This window comes from Macrotis lagotis, chromosome 7 (genome assembly GCF_037893015.1).
Source record: "Macrotis lagotis isolate mMagLag1 chromosome 7, bilby.v1.9.chrom.fasta, whole genome shotgun sequence".
Taxonomy (NCBI): Eukaryota; Metazoa; Chordata; class Mammalia; order Peramelemorphia; family Peramelidae; genus Macrotis; species Macrotis lagotis.
In genome coordinates, this window is record NC_133664.1 from 138099749 (window position 1) to 138120201 (window position 20453).

The 20453-nt window shown below is 35.0% G+C and overlaps 1 protein-coding gene across 3 annotated transcripts in view; it reads right to left on the bottom strand.

Annotated features, from left to right (window-relative positions):
* The window catches only part of ST7 (suppression of tumorigenicity 7), a 304640-nt gene that overhangs the window by 20919 nt on the left and 263268 nt on the right, over positions 1–20453 (bottom strand). For all 3 annotated transcript variants that reach the window (XM_074193850.1, XM_074193849.1, XM_074193851.1), the window contains exon 12: positions 3644–3794. In XM_074193850.1, coding sequence (XP_074049951.1) covers positions 3644–3794 — 151 coding nt within the window. The remainder of the gene's footprint in view (positions 1–3643; positions 3795–20453) is intronic.

Below are 20453 nucleotides of genomic sequence, written 5' to 3' on the forward strand. Positions count from 1 at the left end.
ATGTATCTGAATCAAGAGACTGCCCTGCCCACTTTTTCATCCTTGAATTCCTTTGAAATTTTTAGGTAAATGCTGTAGGGCTCAGTGATTTATCAACATTACTCTTGTCAATTTGGCTAAGAAAACTCTGGAAAATAACCACTATTTTATCTAGTAGCAACTTGTCCAATTCACTTGTCTGGCAACCTCTCTTCTCATTAAAAACCAAGGAAAAGAGTTCATTCAGTGTGTCAGCCTTATTATCACTCCCTCAGAGTTCTTTCTGATGGCTTAATTTTTCATTTATTTTTCACTGATCAGGCTTTCTCTTTGGGCTTTTCTGATCTCACCGAAGCTACCCTTCCAATTTTCAGAAAATTTTCTTTGCCAGCTATCCTTTCACCTGAAATTTCTGATCTCTGCTCACTTTTTAAAAAAAATATTTTCAGTCACCTTATACACTAACTTTTATACTTTTATTTATTAAAAAATCCAAACTGTACAAAGACTCTTTTTTGTGAAAATTAAATGCCTGTTTGATAAATTTCTAGGCTTTGTCGGTACTAAGTGCAAAGACCTTTTGTGTTATAGACACTTAATAAACATTTGTTGGATTCTACTCTTGCATTAGGATCCTGAACTACAACAAATACAGTAGGCTGGATTTCTTGCTGTCCAGCAATCAGAAGATTTAGATATGTCTGGGTCCTTAGAGATCCTCTAGTACAATCCCATCATTGTACAAATTAGGCATTTGAGAGCTGAGATGACTTTTTCAAGGTCCCATAGCTACTAAGTAGCAGAAACATAATCTAAACAAATTTTGTCATTCTGAATTCATTGTTCTTTTCCTTATATCTTGTTGCCTCTTAAACTAAATTGAAAATATTTCCCATCCTCAAGGGTTTTTGAACTATCCATTTTAAGAAATATTCCTTTGCACTATCTATAAAGCTCTACTGTATTTCTCCTCCCAATAATGCATTTAATTTTTAAAAATAAGACCAGAAAGAAAAAAGGGGACCAGATTTCTGAAGGGTTTCAAAAGTGTTTTTATATTTGATCCTGGAGGTAATAGGAAGTCAATAAAATTTAATGAATAGGATAATGATGTGATCAGGAAATATAATGTGACAGCTGAGTGGAGGGAGGATGGAATGAAATGAGGAGACCTGAATCAGGGAGACCAATCATCAGATTATTGGAAGAGTTTAAGCATAAGATAAAGGAGGCTTGTGGCAGGGTGGTTGTCAAAGGAAAGAAAGTTGATATACAACCTAAATATGGGAGGGAGAAAAAGAATGATCAGTTAAGGATCATACCTAGGTTGCAAGTCTGAGGGACTGGGAGGCTAGCAGTGCCTTCTCTATAACTGGAAAATTAAGAAGATTGGAGGGTGTTGGAGGAAAAGATAATTCAGTATTGGACATGATAATTTTAAGATATCTACATCAAGGTAAAGATATCCAATTGTATAAGTTGGAAGTAAGACTAGATATCCAGAGAAGTTGGGGCTGAACAAGTATATTTGAGAGTCAACTGCATAGAGATGATAACTGAAACCATGGTCTGGCAGTCTTTATCTTTTTATGATGGAACTGCATAAGATTTAATTTTCCTAAAAAAAATTTTATTCCTATAAATTATCCCTAATTATACCACTTCTTTCACATACTTTGCTCTTTTCTTTCTGGAAGTTTATTGTCTCAGACTACTTTATCTTACCATCTTACCACCATCAAGTTTCTAAGACTCCTACTAAAAGCAAGTCTACCCACTTAGCACTACGTATTTTGATTAATCTATTTATTTAGGTTCTAGCATTTATCCAGAAGCCTTTATATGTTGTATTTTGATGTTTTTTGTCCTTTCTGTAATCTATCTGATATATAGTTTGATGGGTCAGAATTCCTTTTTTTTCTTCCTCATATAAATTCTTATATTTTTGAGAAAGACAAATATAGACAATAATAAGTCCACTATTGGATGGGAGCATTTATACACTCACACATGCCATGAGCCCAGGTGTATTCTGGGGGGTTGAATAACACACCTGGAATATATTATTATGGGGATGGGAAGAATCTAAAATAAAATCAAAAAACCTCAAGCTCTGGAAATAAATTATGTAACAAGATAATACTCTCCAAGGGAACTCTTTTCTTACCAGACTATCTTAGTGACCCATGAAAAGAACAATTGCTTGAGTCCCATGCCTGTCAGTTTACCTCTAATACCTACTAAAAAAGTTTTTCTTAATTTCAATTCAATAAACATTTACTAAGCACCTATTATGCACGTGGAAACATACCACACACACACTGGGGAATGCAAAGATAGAAAATGAAACAGACCTCGCCATTAAGGACTTTACATTTTCCTTCTTTCCTTCCATTCTTAGAGCAAAATGGGAGGGCCAGAAAGGAGAAAGAATCATAGAGGACAAAGCAAATCAAACGAACAAACATACCAAAAAAAACCCCAAAAGCACTGAAAAGATATTTAAATTTCAATAAAGTACACTAAATGTTTCCAATGAAAATAATGACATAAACATGATTCAGTTAATTGCATTCAAGACTTTTCCCACATTTTTCTGAAAACAGTTCACTTTGACTTTGACATTAATTGTGTTCAACTTATTTACTGTTTTCCCTGACACCATTTATACATTTTTTGTTTTAAATTTTGACTCATGCAATGTTGCCTACAAGGAATTACACTTCATCCCCTTCAGACTTTCCTTGTTAACTTTCATTCTTTCTTCAAAGTCTTGCTCACATCCCTGCTTCTCTATGAAGCTTTACCTCATTGCTAAAGAGCACATTTATTTCTTCATCTTCTTAATTCCATTAGGACTTACTGTCTCCACCAGGCTGCTGAATCTGTTGTGACAGTGGAAGATCACAACTTATTTATGTCTTCTCATTTTAAACTGCTGTTATCCATATGTACTGGATGTGTGTGTGTGGGGGGGGGTAGAGGTAGTATTCTTAAGGCACTTAGAGCAGTTTCTCTTTAATTTTAATATGTGTATTTCCTTCCTCAATTAGATTACAAACTTCAAGAATAGGGACTTTCTTCTTCATCCCCATCTTCAGTCTCTTAAAACAGTAGGAAGTTCAATAAATATTTACTGAATGGATGAATGCATTTGGGTACTTCTTTGCTTTTTTGAACTCAGATGGTCTAACAGTGGGATGGTAAAACAGGTATTTTTTGGTGGATTACCTTGGAAAAACAGTATGGGAAGAGAATGTGTGCATGTGATTGTACATAGATATGTGTACACATGTACACACACACACACACACACACACACACACTCTAACTCCATACCACATATTACTTTTTAGAGACAAAAGCTTTCCTAGGCTTTGACTGTATATTTGCAAAGAAATGGTGATGAAAGCTTTCATCTTCATGATTGTATGAACTTCTCTTCTCTCTTTAAAGGTAGCATTATCACAATAATATTCACCTCAGTGGGGAATTGTGAGTCTAATTAATTAAATGTCTCTAAAGTGATTGGAGATCATAGATGAAAGGAGCTATATAAATGCAAATTTTCATCATTCATCATAAGCACTCTGGGTAAAACAGGTTTAATATCTTTTCATGTTCTTTTTTTAGGAAAATATTTCAAAGAAAGAATATTACTTACTGCCTTCCCACGTACAATGTAAAAGATTCAAAGCCCCCTCCACCCTCTTCCAGTGCTGAAGATGAAAGAAAGCATAGGCTATTGCTTCACTGTCTCCTCTCTTCAGAATATGTTCTGGGGGTAGGATTAAGCTTTTCATTTCTAGTAGGTACTGAAATAAAAAAAGGCAAGAGACAGATGTGTTAATATGCAGTCATCTGAAATTCAACAACACATAGAGATAGATCAATTTCCCCAAAGTACGATTCATGACTATTTCATCAAACTTGAAATCTCATTAGGACATTTGAAGGCAATTATTGAAACATCCAGCCCTTCCAGAGCTTGCTGACAGATGGTTAATGCTGTAGAAGTCTCCTTTAGTGAGGGCCAGAGAGAATTTCAGGCATAGATTCTCTGATCAAAAGAATAATTAGACTCAGTCAGTATAAAAAAGAGAGATTAAGTTTGGATCTAATTATAGGTACATATTTAATTTTGTAACCTTTATAAAATATGCAGAATGGCCATATATAAACTTTAGCATCATATGACAAAACTAACCACTTTAAAGAAACTTACACTGAACAAGACAGTAATTGATTTTAACCACACAACTCTGGCAAAAAAGAAGGATCCGGCACTTTAACTTTATCACTATACTGCTGGTGAATCTATCTTGTCTCTTTGTGTCTCAGTAGATAACTTCATATCCTACTTTACTGGGGAAAGTGAGATCATAAAAAAATCCTCTTGATACCTTCACCCATTCTCTACCCTTCTCCAATCTCTGAGGAAAGAGGAAAATCTTTCAGACTGTCAAAGTTAGACCCCTTTATTTTTGCTCTGATCCAATCTCATTTCCTCTCTGATAGCTTGATCTTTAAACCACTTCTCTCATCTTCAATATGCTCCCATCTACTAGTTCCTTCTCTGTCACCTAAAAATATCTTTAGGTCTTACTTGTAAACAACAACACACACACACACACACACACACACACACACCCCAAAAAACCACCCTCTTAATTTTATCTCCTTAAGTTCTCGGCCTATATCTCCCCTTCCTTTCACTGCCAAACTCAAGGAGCGTTATCTATAATCATTCTACTTCTTTGCCTCTAGATGGACTTTCAACCCCTAATCATTAGACTTTTAACTGATAAAACTTTCTTGGGTTTTTTAAAGTTTGTTTTTTTAATTTATTTAAGGCAATGGGATTAAGTGACTTGCCCAAGATCACACAGCTAGGTAATTATTAAGTGTCTGGGGCAGGATTTGAACTCTGGTCCTCCTGACTCCAGGGCAGGTACTCTATAACTGTGCCACATAGCTGCCCCCAAAATGTTTTTGTTAAGGTTACCAATGACAAAGTCCTAGCTACCAAATCCAAACTTTCTCTGTCCTTTTCTCCGTAATCCCTCTATTTTGAAACTATTATGCATAATCTCCTGAATAGTCTTTTCTACTTGATTTCTTTGACATGACTCTCAACTATTTAACCTACCTGTCTTACCACTTTCCAAGTTTTCTTTGCTAAATTATCATCCATCTCCTTTCCACAATACAATTAACTCTCAAATCTATACTTCCAATCATAATTGGTCTCCAATTATCTGGTTATCTGTCATGGGTTTCCCATAGACATTTTGACCCAGCATGTCCATGTAGCTCATTACTTTTGCTCCTATTTTAAATTCATGCTTTCTCCAAATTTTCTGTTAGGGATATTGCTATCTTCCTGGAAATTACATCCATAACCATGGAATCATCCTAGAGCTAGGGTTCTTAACATTTTTTTTCGTGTCATGGATCCTGTTTGGTAAAGCCTATAGGCCCTTTTTCAGAATAATGCTTTTAAGTGAATATAAATAAAACCAACCATGTTAAAATAAAGATGGAATTTGTTGTCTAAGTTTACAGACCCCCAGAAATCTATCCCCAAAGCTAAAATCCTTTGTAGAGTCTTGCGTTTCTCTTCCTATAACATTCAACTTTACAATATCATATTCAAATCTTTTCCTCCTTGTCCTTATTCAAATGGTCACCATCTTAATTCAAAGTCCTCATTACTTCCTGTCTGATTTATAATTGGTCTCTCTTTCCATTCTCTCCTCTGTCTCATAAATCCCCCATCCAACTTATAAAATCATTTTCCTATAAAGCATATATCTTATTACATTATTATCCTCTTCAAAAACCTCCAGTGCCTCCATACTCTCATAGAATAAAGCAAAAATTCCTCAGATGCCACATCACACTGTTAACATAAATGGAATTTGCAGTCCACTAAAATGCTCGTATCTTCTTTCCCAGAAGATGTCTAACTGCTGTCTAACACTGTCTCTCTGGGGTTTCAAAATCAATTTAATCAGTAAAGATGTTTACATTCATCCCAGAAAGACACAGAGACATTCTGAAAGTTGTACTGTACAAGCCAGAGAGAGGTGTGAAATTATCCATTCTTGGCATCAAAAGCAAAATAAATAACTCAAAACATTGTAATAGGTGCTGGGAATACAAAGATGAAAAATGACTCAATTCTTGCCCCCCAAGGAACTTACACCAATATGACATGTACAAATCAAGTCATGTAGAACGTGATACTTAAAGGAGAAAACATAAGAATGCTATGAAATTTAAGAAAGGGAAGGAAAAAAATAAAAATAAATCCATTAAGTTGGGGTGGAAGAAAGAGAGAGAATCAAGAGAAGTGAGAAGTCCAGAGACAGAAGAATGCAGTAGGGTAATATGAGCAACATTTAGTAGATAAATTTGGTTGGAACAAAAGAGAGATGAAGGAGAATGATGTGAAATAAAGCTGTAGGACCCTGACAAGGTTGAGAACTGGAAGGGACTTGAGTGATCATTTAGTCCAACTCTTTCATTTTAAAGATGAGGAAACAGAGACTGAGAAAGACTGACCAGTCCCAGGTCACCCAGGCAATAACTGACTGAACCACGATGCCAACAGAAGACTTTGGATTTCAAGTCCAGAGCCCTTTCCATTCTATAACATGGATTTCAGAAAGAAGTTGAAATGTGAAGGGACCTTAAAATAACAGTTTATATTAACATTTGCCAAGAGCTTTACATGTGTTGTTCCTCACAAAAAACCTTGTGAGCTAAAGATTACAGATATTATCTCCATTTTATAGAAGAGGAAATAGGGTCTCAAGGGGGTCAAGGGGCTTGTACAGGGTCATAGCTAACAAGTATCTGAAGCAACAACGGAGCCTGGGTCCATTGTAAGTTATTTTCTTTGCCAAATTAAAGAGTTTGTATTTTATCCCATAGACAAAAGGATCTCACTAATGACTGGGGTCAAATAAGAATTTGATTCTGACATTAAGATCAAATTAACTACAAAAATTCTTGTTTTTTAACATTGTGGGTAATTCCATGATTTATTCTATATTACAACTCTGGAAGCTAGGTGAGACAGTGAATGATAAAGCAGGAACTCAGGAAGACCTGAGTTCAAATTCGACCTCAAACACTTGCTGTGTGGCCCTGAGTAAGTTACTCAGTTTCTTCAACTATAAAATTGGAATAACAGCATCTGCCTCACTCAATCATTGTGAGAATCAAATAAGAGAACACTGGAAAAAACCTAGACACACAGGAAGAATTCAATAAATCTCTCCTTCCTTCCTTTCTGTCCCTTACTTTCTCCCTTTTCCCCCCTTCCTTCCTTTCTTTTCCCTTTTCTCCTTCCTTCCCTTTCCTGCTTCCTCTCAAACTTCTTCATTCCTTTCCTTCTTCCCTTTCTCCCATGCCTTATTAAAAGTCTTCATGAGTTGTTTTAGCCCAAAACTTTCATCACCTTGTGAGGGAGGGGAGGTGTCACAGTTTTGTATAAGGCTCCAATTACTTAGTAAGTCCTATGGGCTGTTCATCTAAGAGTCCAGAGAAGGCTGGGTTGTGGTTGGTGAACTCTGATGTGGTGGTGATGGCCTGAAAGCTGTCTAGTCATAGCCCATGAATCCATTGGTAGGAAGTAAATTTGAGTACAAGGACTATTTTTTTGTTTTTTCTTTGTATTCTCAGCAACTAGCAGAGTGTTTGAAGGAAGATAGATTTACTAAATGTTTACTGATTCAAATTGGTTTGGCAGGTAATGCTGGGGAATGCATTATGCTGGCACTGTTTTTGGGAACCCTGAGTCAGCTCTACACTATGATAAAGCATTAGAAAGTAAAAGTTAAGATGCGAAATGTAAAAATAAATTTTATGAAAATAAAAGTTGTTGAAATTTTCAACAGAAATTAGATTTGGAATTTATGAGAATCAGTAAAAAAAGCTAAATAATAATATTTAGTATTATTATTATTTAAAAATAAAATTGCTTTCTTCTTTGTAGTCTTATTTGGCTTGAGAAATACTTATTTTATGATTTTTATGAGACTCTGTATATGAATTTAGCCTAATGAACTGGAGAGCAGTAAAGGAAGTAGAAAGAGGGTCTGGCACTGGTAAATGGGGAGTCCAGTAAATTGGTCCAGTAAATTTTGGGAGACTTAAATATTTAAGAAAATTGTTTGCAAAATAATGCTTTTGAGATGCTAGTAACAGTGCCCCACTCCTGAAATATCACTTCCCCCAAGTTTTAGGATCTATGCTCAAGAAGTGGTGTTATAAAACTAACCAAATCAAGTTCACACCATGGAAACCTAATTTCCTTCTCATCATATGGGTTTTATGTCTAAACTAGGCTATGCCTATAAATTAGATTTATATTCCTGTATGGTTCCAAACACAATGTTGGCCCTAACCAGATAATGAAGACTAATAACAACAATGTGCTATTTTTTGGCTAAAGTTAAAATGCCTGGCACGATCAGTTCTCAACATGTGCAACATTTAAATTAGAAAAGCATGGAACAACATTTCACATCTTACATGTCAAGAGAAAAATAAATGGAAGAGGGCAGATCCCTATCCACAAGTATGCAGAAATCAATTAGAGTAACTGAGGCTTGAAAATCAGAGAATTCTATCTGCCTGCCTATAATAATTATTTGGCTCCTACCAGCTAGATCTGCATACCAATTTATTTAGTCTGCCATCTTTCTTGTCATTTTCTTCAGAGATCCCCAAATAACAGAATTTCTAAAGGATTCAGAAGCAACTTTCAGAATGTATTTGTATCAAGATCCTCTTCCTTCTCCCCCCAAAACCCGAGCATTTACAATGAAAACTTACAACTAAGATGACAATTTTAAAGAGTTAGGAAATGTTCTTCTCACAACTGATAGTGTTCAAGAAAAGACTTGGCTAAACAACTATTAAGGACAATGAAAAAAGAATTGCTTCATTTGGCATGGAGGCTAGACTAGATGGCCTCTAAGAAATCTTCCTACATTAAGCTTTGATGATTCAAAAGGAAAGTGATATTAACTTTACCTTTTGTATAACTGTCAATACTAGAGAACGAATTTCAAATTCTCATTAGTCTTTTCACTTCCAGTAATAAATTAAGTTGAGTTAAGGCAAGATGCAATGATGATGGGTAGAGTGGGGATGTCAACTCAAAAGACATCTGAGAAACACTTTTCTGCTAAAAGCAGAGAACTGATACATTCTCTTACTTCAGAGGTAAAGAAATCGAGGAGAGGTGCTGTTACCCTAGACCTAATTATGTAATCAAGAAAGTACTTGGAAAATTGGAAAAGTTAGGAATCTATAATGATGAGTAAACATGTTAATTTTCAACTCATCATAGCTAAGGAAAAAATAGAGGGTATTGTCAGATATATATTAGACTAGAGCTATGGAACATCTGACCTACAGCACTCACAAGCACAGCTTGAACCAGACTAAAATGGAAGTGGGAAATATTTGACAAAAATAAATTTTAAAAACCCAATAAAATTGATAGTATTAATCTATGTTTAGCTACATTAACTAATTTCTAAGTTAATAAGGGGCTCTTTTTGTATGGTTTAGAGGCTCTCATTTCTATTTGAATTTGACTCCACTATCTTTGACAACAGAAAGGCAGATCCTTAGAGAAGAGATTAGAGGATCATCAGAGTTAAAGGAGGAGGGCTCTTAAGAGAGTATCACAAGTTGCCAGGGAAGTAATGTGTCGTAATGGAAAGAACCCTTGACTTGAGCTCACCCTTTTTGTGAGATCCAGACTCCCAGTACCATCTAGATGTCTCCTAGGGATCTCAGTACATATATCTTAAATGTAATTCATCATCTACCTCATCAATTATTTTTTTTATCAAGAATAACACCATTCTTCCAGTCAATGAGGTCTGCAGTCATGGAAGAATCCTAGACTCTTTAATCTCCCTCATATTTCATGTAATATTGGTTGCCAAATCTTGTCTCTACCATCTTAATATCTCTTCATCTGTCCCGATCTCTGCACTCACACAGCTAATCTTTTCAAGTCTCATTTATGGAATAAGAACAACAAAGTAAACTCACAGGATTATTTTGAGAATCAAATCATAAAAATTATCTAAAATTCTTTGTAAACTATAAAGGAAAATATTATTACTTTCATTATAAAGGTGAATAATTAATATTTTATTTAGTTTTTTTTTGGCCAAGGCAATGGGATTAAGTGACTTGCCCAAGGTCACACAGCGTAGGTAATTATTATGAGCCTGAGGCTGGATTTGAACTCAGGCCTTCCTGCCTCCAGGGCTGGTGCTCTATCCACTATGCAACCTAGCCACCCCTGAATAATTAATATTTTGGAATTTAAAAAACATTGATTACCTTCTTTCCTTGGATGCTCTATTCTGAATTTATAAGACAATATTGCTTCCTGATTCTTCAACCTATTTGACTATTCCTTTTGTTTGCTTTGGTCCTTTGTTTTCCTACCCCTCCCAATAAATATATATACCCTCTCCTAGAGTCCTTTTCTTTCTCCACTCTCTGCCATGGTAATTATTCTATACTCCCATGAGTTTAATAATCATCTTAATGCAAGTACCTCCCAAATTCACATCTGGTATTTATAAAATATCTCCTCTGACCCTAGACCCACATCTTCAATTGGCTGCTGCATATCTTTCTCCATAGGGATAACCCTCCAGCACATCAAATTCAGTATGTTCTAAACAAAATTCATCATCTTCCCTCCTAAGTATGTCCCTCTCAACTTCATTAATTCTGTTACTGTACCAGATACCTGGACTCTACATTTCAGCCACTTTGCACTCTTTCACCTCTCTCTTCTTACATTTAATTAGTTTTTAATGTTCTGTGGACCCTACCTCCACAATGTCTTTCTTACCCATCCACCTTTTTTTCATCAAACTCCCACATTAGTTTAGACCTTCATCTCTCACTTTAACAATTCAAATAGCTTCTTGACTCATGTCCCAGTGTCTCTAGACTTTTTACTCTTTAATCATATAGCTAACAAAATAATTTCCCCAAGATTGGTCATACCAACTTGTGCTCAAATACATATATAGCTTTTTAATATGACTAGGATAAATATAAATTCCTTAAGCTGGCATCTAAATTCAAAATTCAAAATTAAGCTGCCATCTAAGTTCAAATTCAAAATTTGTTGCCAGTCTACCTTTCCTAACACATTTCATATTTTCAAAGACACTAGTCAAGTTGTAGTTTCTATATGTTCCCTGAACATAATAAGTTATATTTAATCTTTATGGATTCATTCTGACTGTATCTCATGAGTAGAATGCTATGCCTCCTCTCCCTTCATTGAGAATTTACATTTAATTTAAAGCTCTGCTCAAGTGATAATTTCTATGTATAATCTTCCCTGCTCTTCCTATTAGGAAATGTTTCTTCTTCCTCAAAATTTCCCCAAACACTTTAGCTTGAATTCTCCTTCTTTTTAAATGTGGCATCACTGATCCTTCCCCATTCTTCTGGGTATAGTTACCAATATCATAGGGAAGAGGTTCATCCCTATCTTAAGAGGGTCAGTTACTGTACTACACTCTTAAAGAACTTTCCCAAAGCAAATGAGACATTAGCACATTCTGGGGACAAGCTCTTAATATTTTATGAGTTAATTCTAGTGATATTAATCAGAGGTATAAAAATTGAAGTTTAAGTTTTGTGTTTTAGAAAAAATAATCTAAACATTTTATAGTCAGAGACACTGTCTTGCCAGTCAACATGCAGTCAAATAAATCAAATCTCTTTAATAATGGTAGGTTAAATCAAACATTTATTAAATGCCTATTAAATGCCAGCATTACTTTAAAGATCACCATGCAAAATGCTGTCCAGTGTATTCAAATCCCAGATTAAAGATTTCTTCAGGAAGTTCAGAATCTGACTATTGGTTTGGCAGCTAACTTAATTTGGTAGTCTCTCAGAGACACTAATTTTGAAAGATGTCCCTGTGCTTCTATTAGGAGCATAAGGAAAAACACTGAATTTAGAGTCAGTTGAGTCTTGTTTGTATCCTAGCTGATAAAAATTTATCTTGCAAAGCTGTTATGGCCAAGTTATGGTGTGCTAATTAAAGGTAGCTTGTTGGCACAGTGAAAAAGATCATTGGGTCTGAAGGCAAGAAAACCAGAGTTCAAATCAGTCTGAGACAATTGTGAGCTGTGTAACCCTAAGTAGATTAACTTCTGGCTGCCTCAGTTTCCTCAACTGTAAAATAGGGATAAACATCTATGTCATAGGGTTGCTGGGAGGAGGAAATGAGATATTTGTAAAATGCTTAGCACAGCCTGCTTAAGAAATGCCTATTCCTTTCCCTTCCCATTTATTTACTTCCATTCTTGCTCTCAAGAAATAAATTTGAATGATATTATTATCATGTATGCCCTTGCTTGGAAAGAAAAGGGAACATTTTCAAAAGAAGTCAATGCAACTCCTTAGGTAGCTCTGCATTGACTTCAAATTCTGAAAGGTAGTGTGTGTGTGTGTGTGTATTAGACAACACAGGAATGTGCAACCAAAGTTGAATGTGAAAGACTGTTGAAGAACTCTTAGAATGTTAGGTAGACTATCTCAGAATATACAGAGAACATTAAGGAAACAAAAAATATTTTGGACTAAATTCATGGAAAAAAGTATTTTGTCTGGGAAATAGCTTTTGTACCCTTTACTTCCTAAATTCTTTATATTATTTGATCACAGAATCATAAATTTAGAGATCCAAGGGTCCTAAAAAGCGGATGAGTCTAATCTCTTCCTTCATTTTATAGATTAGGAAATTAAAATATAGATTGGTAAATGCATTGATCAGGGTCATACACCTAGTAAATCTGTTTGAGGGTCCAGGTCTACCTGACTTAAAATTCAGTACTCTGTTCATTCCAACATGCCCCTCTTCTTTAATATAAGTACAGCTCTAGAACCAAAAGGAAGATGGAAGAGTTTACTAGTTCAACCCTCTTGTTAATGATGAGGGAACAGAGGCTCAGAAAGGATAAATAACTTGTTTAATATCACACAAGTAGAGAGTGTCAACTAGGGCCTTTGACTCCAAATACAGTATTCTTTCTGTTGCATCATGCTGCCACTGTGTATATGTAAAATATAATACATTTTAGGCAGGGGATAATGCCATGTTTTCCTTTATATATTCCTTGAAATAGGAACAGGGTAGGCATTTTAATATCTGTTGAATTCAAAAAGAGTATGTGTTTTTTGAAGTGTAGAGTGCAATGTTAACAGATGGCAAGAAGTATCCAAATTATATTTTTTTCTCTTATAAAGAATAATGTACAATCTGAAAATGCGGAACAAAAATGATTGAAGGAACTGAGGTCTAAGACAAAGGAGAATTATTCCAGTGAGATTAATCCCAGCTATTTTAAATAAGTAATAATCATGCTAGTTCTATTAAATCAATTGAATTACATATCAGGTTACCAAAGAACTCCTCTATGTGATGATGAGACCCCACTTTAAGAGAAAAGGCTGACAGGTGGTAGGATAGTGAGGAAACTTGTAATTACGTTATAATGGAAAGAAAATAAATGTGAAAGGAAATGATACCTTTATACATCTTAATGACTGTCACTTTACAGATGAAGCAAATGAGGCCCAGGGAGGTTATAATTTGCCCAAGGTCACACAAGAGGTAAATGTAAGAGGCAGTGACTTCAGAGCCAGAGTTCTTTCCACAACAGGGACAGCTAGGTGGTGCAGTGGATAGAGCACTGGCCCTGGAGTCATGAGGATAGGAGTTTGAATACAGCCTCTTGACTCTTATTAGTTGTGTGACCTTGGACAAGTCACTTAACCTTGACTGCCTCCCATTCAGGGACATCTCCAGTTGTCCTGATTCATATCTGGCCACTAAACCCAGATGACTCTGGAGGAGAAAGTGAGATTGGTGACTTAGCATAGCACCCCTCACTCAAATCCAATTCATGGCCTAACCTTCCTGAAGTCCTAGTCTTCTTCAAGAACAAAGGACAAACATCATCATCATCATCATCATCATCATCTTTCTACAACACTATGCCATTTCTGATGCTTCTGTTTTTGGATAACACTGAATTAATGATTAGAACATGGCAATGCCTCCTAGATGATATCTCTCTGTGCTGAGGGGTCTCATCAGTCCTCTAAGGATCAATGATCATCTTGGTATAATTAAATTCCAGATCTATATACCTAAACCTAGTCTCTTTCCTGAGCTCTAGTCACCCATCACCAGTCTCCTATTGGATATTTTTTTTTTTACTGGATGGTCTGCATGAATTTCAAATGTTCCAATTTCTCTTTATTTATTGTCTTCCTCTTTAGAATGGAAAGCTCTTTGAGAGTAGGGACTGTCTTGTTTTCCCAGGACTTACTATTTGGTTTTTGACTTTATATTGCCAGTGTTTAGGCAATGAATAATGATTAACCATTGTTCTTCTACCCTTTCTATTATATCTTTTCTTTTTTTTCCCAACAAGGTATAGTCTTCCTTTTCTGTATTTGTTCTATTACATACTTTGTGATGCCTATAAGACTGTATTAAGTAATCCATTAAAACTTTGATTAATTTTATCTACTATTCATATTCTATATACCTCACTTGTAGAAATCTGAAACCAGAAGTATCTTTCCTAGTTTTGTCCCTTGGAATTCCCAGGAATTACCTTCTATCTTTTATCCTTTCTATCTAATAGCTAGAATTTATCTCCTGCCTATTGTCCACCTCAGGATTCAACTTCAACTTTACAGTTCTCTCTCTCTCTCTCTCTCTCTCTCTCTCTCTCTCTCTCTCTCTCCCCCTCCCTCTCCCTCTCTCCCATCTTCCCAACTCCAAAACTAAGGTTCTCCTGTTAAAATAAGAAAACATCCCATTCCACATATTCTTTTCTCATTATTAAATTTTATTTTTATTTATGGAATATAACAAGCACTTCCATAACATGGTACAATAAAAAAAAAGATGATTGCACATAAAACTGCAAATCTACTATATACAGCTGGCTATTCTTTTCAAATACACAACAAAATTATTAAGTAAATTTCTTTTTTTCTTCCCTCTCCATTCCCCTAGAAATGGCCACCATTAGATACAAATAGGAATATGTACATGTATACACACAGATGAATTGTATATTCTACATATTATAGATCAGATTTTGTTAATTATCTATCTATCTATCTATCTATCTATCTATCTATCTATCTATCTATCTATCTATAATTCTCCCTCTCTCTATATATGTACATACACACACACACACACACACACAATCTTATACACACATATTTATATTCACCCTGTATATTCTTACTGAAAATCACATTATAGGACATAGAGCTAGAAGGTTATAGAAGCTAGATCTTAGAGTAAATATGCACCAACCCCCTTGGTTTACAAGATAGGTAGTTTGATATAGAGATAGAGAAAATAAACTTCAAATTAGGAAACCTAGGATCAAATCCTATATTGCTGGCTTTGTAAATGGAAATGGGGCACATACTTTGGAAATCAGAGAACACAAAATAAATATGAGCTAATCTTCTATTTGAGAAAACTGAAGCCATGAGAGGTCAAGTGACTTGTCCAGATTCATATAATATACAGTGAAGATAAAATTCTAACCCAGGTCCTTGATGTGAAATCCAGTATTAACCACTATCTTTGTCAAGAATTTCTGTTCTCTGACATCACCTATATGAACCAACTTTCATTTCTTATTTTGTTCTTTCTCCTCTGAATTACTGATAACTGACAAGTCAAAAGAACATCCATCAATTCCTTAGTTTTCTAACAGAACTTCAAAGTCAATGGAGACAGTTTAATTTTCTTTTCAAAGTATAATTAATTTCCATGTGTATGGGCAAAAGTGAGTCACAATGGTGCACTTGAGTCTAGAAATATTTTTCTTCATAATGAAAGATAGTAAGTCTAAAAGATAGTATTGTTCATAATTAACAAAATCTCATCTGCAAAAAGCTACTCTGAATAGAGTCATCAACCAAAACTATGGCACAAATTCAAGTGAAAACAGCCATAGTAGAAAAATTTTTTAAATGTCAACTATGACAAACATGAATTAAAAGACCTCATCTTGTCCTCTTGGCCCTTCAAAGGTAGAAGGGATGTATAATTCCATATTATAACTACATGTTCCTGGAGAACCTTAATAAATTATTTACTTATTCTGAAAATTATTCTGATGGAACTGAAGGTTATGTCACCCAGATTTAGATCAAATGATTTTATATATATATATATTTATATATATATGTGTGTGTATATGTATACATACATATATATATATAATTAATATATAGCTTATCTGGAGAAGAACTGGCATCTATAGAAAAGGATTGGTATTCTTTATTTCCTCAAGAAAAATCTAATTTGGTCCAATTCAACTCAATTCCATTCAATAAATATTTTTAAGCATTTATTTTGCACTAAGCTCTATGTTTGGTAATGAGAATATAAATATGTAGAGATGACACAGATTTAGATCTCAAGGAATTTATAAGCTACATGTACATATATAATAAAGAAAACAAGTTGTCAAAGAGAACTTTATATTCATTTTCTCATTTGATCCTCTAGTGTTCTACATACCTTTGTGATTATGTACAACCATTAGCTAAAAAGGGGGGGGATGGCATAGATCTTTAAAATGCATGCTTATTAATTTACAAATTATATACATGTGCTAATATATCAATGATTATGTATATGATAACACAAAAATATAAATTAGAAAGATGAAATAATATTTGATCCAAGTATCAAAAGGGAGTCACTGGACTTTGTTTACTGTAGGAGTGGTATGGTTGGAACTATCCTTAAAAAAAAATCACTTTGATGTATGAATGGGATGAATTGGAAGAGACTTGACGCAGGGAGACCAATTAGGAATCTATTTAAATAATCCATTGGAGAGGTCCTGAGGTCCTGAACTAGAGTGATGGTTATGTGAACAGAGAGGAGAGGGCAGATGTCAAAGATTTTGTGTAAGAATATATGATAAGCTTTGGTAACTGATTGGATAGGTGGAGTAAGAGAGGGTGAGGAACATACAATAACATTAATGTTGTGGATCTGGCTGAGCGTAAGGTACCAGGAACAAGTGTTTGTGCTGGAGACAAGCCCCCCATATTGGCTATCTCAGGAACACTGGGGTATGAGGCCTCTTCTGAGGCATCTTCTTCTCCAAGTCTATCTCTCTCTCTCTCTCGCACACACACACATAGGTTCAAGCTACAGTTTCCACTTTAGAGACTATTGAGCAAAACAACCCTGTGAGGCAATATCACAGGAATCATCATCCTCATACAGATAAGGGAACTAAGTATCATAATGATTATGTCATTTGCCTAGGATCACTCAGCTAGTAAGCGTCCAAGAGAACTCTATCTTTTATGCCATATGGCCTCAAACAAATATGTTAGGCATAAAGGAGTGGCAGAGGTAAAGTACTAAAAGAAGTTGAGGAAAGACCACTTTTATTTGGTGTGGGAGTAGGCATGTAAGCTAGATTTTTTAGGAAGAAAGAGACATCGATGCGCTGAGATGAAGGACAGTGTAAAGGATAGGAAAAGGCATGAATAATTGCTTAATGGGAGAAGGAAATACAAGAACCTGGAACCACAAATAGTTCATATCATTGTAAGAAGAATAGAGAGATGAAATTTAATAAGTTTTGTTAATCATTGGTACACCTTACTTCTGTGTGATTGCCTTTTTAAAAGAATCTTCTTTTGCCTGCAAAATGTCAGTAACATACCAGAAATAGATGGCTTGCTTTTTCCTATTACTGATGGAATTGTTTGGTTACCCTAAGACAAAAAAATCTAGACAAAGAAATGTATCTAGTATTTTCTAACCATTCAAGATTCTCATAAATAAATAATTTCAACTGTTTTCTAGAATAGATTATTAGGGATATGTTTGGTAAATGTTGCAGAAAGAAATCAATAATTATAAAGAGACAATATGGGGCATCAAGAACAGGTCATACCAGTCTAACTTCATTTGCTTCTTTGACTGAATTAGTAGATGTGGGGAATGTGAATATATATTTTTGCAAACCTTTTAAAAAAGCATCTAATACTATTCATGTGCAAAAGATGGAGAGATGGGCAGCCAGACTCAAGGAGTAGTTTTTAATGATTCGATGTTAAACATGGCAGAAGGTCTCTAGTGGAATATCCCAGAAATCTGTTATGGGCTCTAAGTTATTGAATATTTTTTTTTCAGTGATTTGAATAATTCCATACATAGATGACATGTTTTTTAAGATTTTCAGATCTCTCTCTCTCTGTTTCTCTGTCACACACACACACACACACACACACACACACACACAAACCGTTAAGATATAGAGCTAGTCAAAAGGAACTATGGAAATCTTCAAAGATGGTGAGTTATTCATTCCTTTTTTTCAAGGTCTTTAAGAAGAGGCTGAACAATCACTTTGGGGGGATGGTGGGTATATTCTGTGTATGAGTTGAACTAGATGTCTGATGAGGTTCCTCTGAATTCTCCAATTTTGTGATTCTCTGATTCTCCAAAATGTCTATCAGAATTCAAGCATTCCAGAATAGAATTTTTTAAAGAATAGAAGGAACTTAGGAGAAACTTTAATATTGAACCTTGGTCTAAATTACATACAGATAAAGTCTTTTTTTTTGCCTCTATAGAAAAAACAGAAAATCATGTTGAGCTTTTTATGGTGATCTCATTGTAGTTTTTGTTGATTTATTAGAGTGATTGCCGTCATTCCAGTGACTAAATTTTCACCTGCTTGTACCCTTGGCTAGCCAACACAGACCTGCTAAATAAGCAGTGATGGGTCAATATTAAGCTTTAAATGGAGTATTAATAAGTTTGGTTCCAATGCATGCATGGAACTACTCTTAAAACAGTGATTATTAAAAACTCCCCTGATATCTTAGATGCAAAGGTAAACTAGAAATTGAAAGAATCTACGTATCACCTTCTGAAAGAGATCCCAAAACAAAAACTTCCAGAAATATTATAACCAAATTCCCCAGTTCAAGGAAAAAATATTGCAAGCAGTCAGAGAGAAACAATTAAAATAACATGGAGCCAGTTAGGATCAAACAAGATCTAGTGGCTTCCAAATGAAAGGACCAGAAGGCTTGTAATATGATATTCTAGAGGACAGAGGAACTGAGATTAGAAACAAGAATCACCTTTCCAGCAAAAATTCTTCAAGAGGAAAATGGATATTTAATGAAATAGAGGTCTTCCAAGCATTTCTGATGAGAAGGCCAAAGCTGAACAGAAAATCTGATATTCAAATAGAAGACTCAAGAAAAGCCTGAAAAAGTAAACATGAAGGAGTAATCATAAAGGACTCAATGGTTAAACTGTTTACATTCCTGTATGGGAAGATGAAACATGTACATGTAACCCCTAAGAACTTTATTCTTAATAGGACAATTAGAAGGTGTCTGCATAGACAGATGGCTCAGATCTTAACTGATTATGTTGAAATGATCACCAAAAATATAATATAAAGGTAAGAAAGAAGGGTACACTGGAGAGGAGAATAGGGAGGGGGAAATTTTTTCATATAAAGGAGACATGCAAGGGAGAACTTTTTTGTGAAGAGGAAAATGGGGGGGGGGTGGTAGGCAATGCTTGAATCTCATTTTCATGAAAATTGATCCAAAGAGGGAAGAATATATATCTATCTTACTTAATAAAGAGATAAGGGAGGCACTGGATAAGAGATATGGGGTGGGGGATAATAAGGAAAAGGCAAATTGGAGGAGGTGGTGGTCAGAAGCAAGAAAAGACTTTTGAGAAGGGACAGGATAAAATGAGAAAGAGAGGGGGGGGGGAGAGAGAGAGATAGAGAGAGAGAGAGAGAGAGAGAGAGAGAGAGAGAGAGAGAGAGAGAGAGAGAGAGAGAGAGAGAAAGAGAGAGGATAAACAAGAAAATACAATGGAGGGAAACACACAGTGATCATAAATGCAAATGTGAATGAGATGAGCTAACTCATAGAATGGAAGCAGAGAGCAGAATGGATTATAAACCAGATTCTAACAATATGTCCAATACAAGAGAAACACTTGGGACAGAAAGACACACCCAGAGTTGAAATGAAGGGCTGAAGTGAAGAAAACAAAGGTAGCAATCATGATCTTAAACAAAGTTAAAAAAAAAAGCAAAATTAGACCTAATTAACTGAATAATTAGGGAAACTACATTTTGCTTAGACAATGAAATAATATCCAAATAAGTTTATACCAAGTTTATCTGATAAAAGCCTTATTTCTTAAATATTCAAGGAACTGAATAAAATTTATAAAAATAAGAGTCATTCCCCAGTTGATAAATGGTTAAATTAAATGAAGAGGTAGTTTTCAGAAGAAATCAAAGCTATCACATAAAAAATACTGTCATAATTAT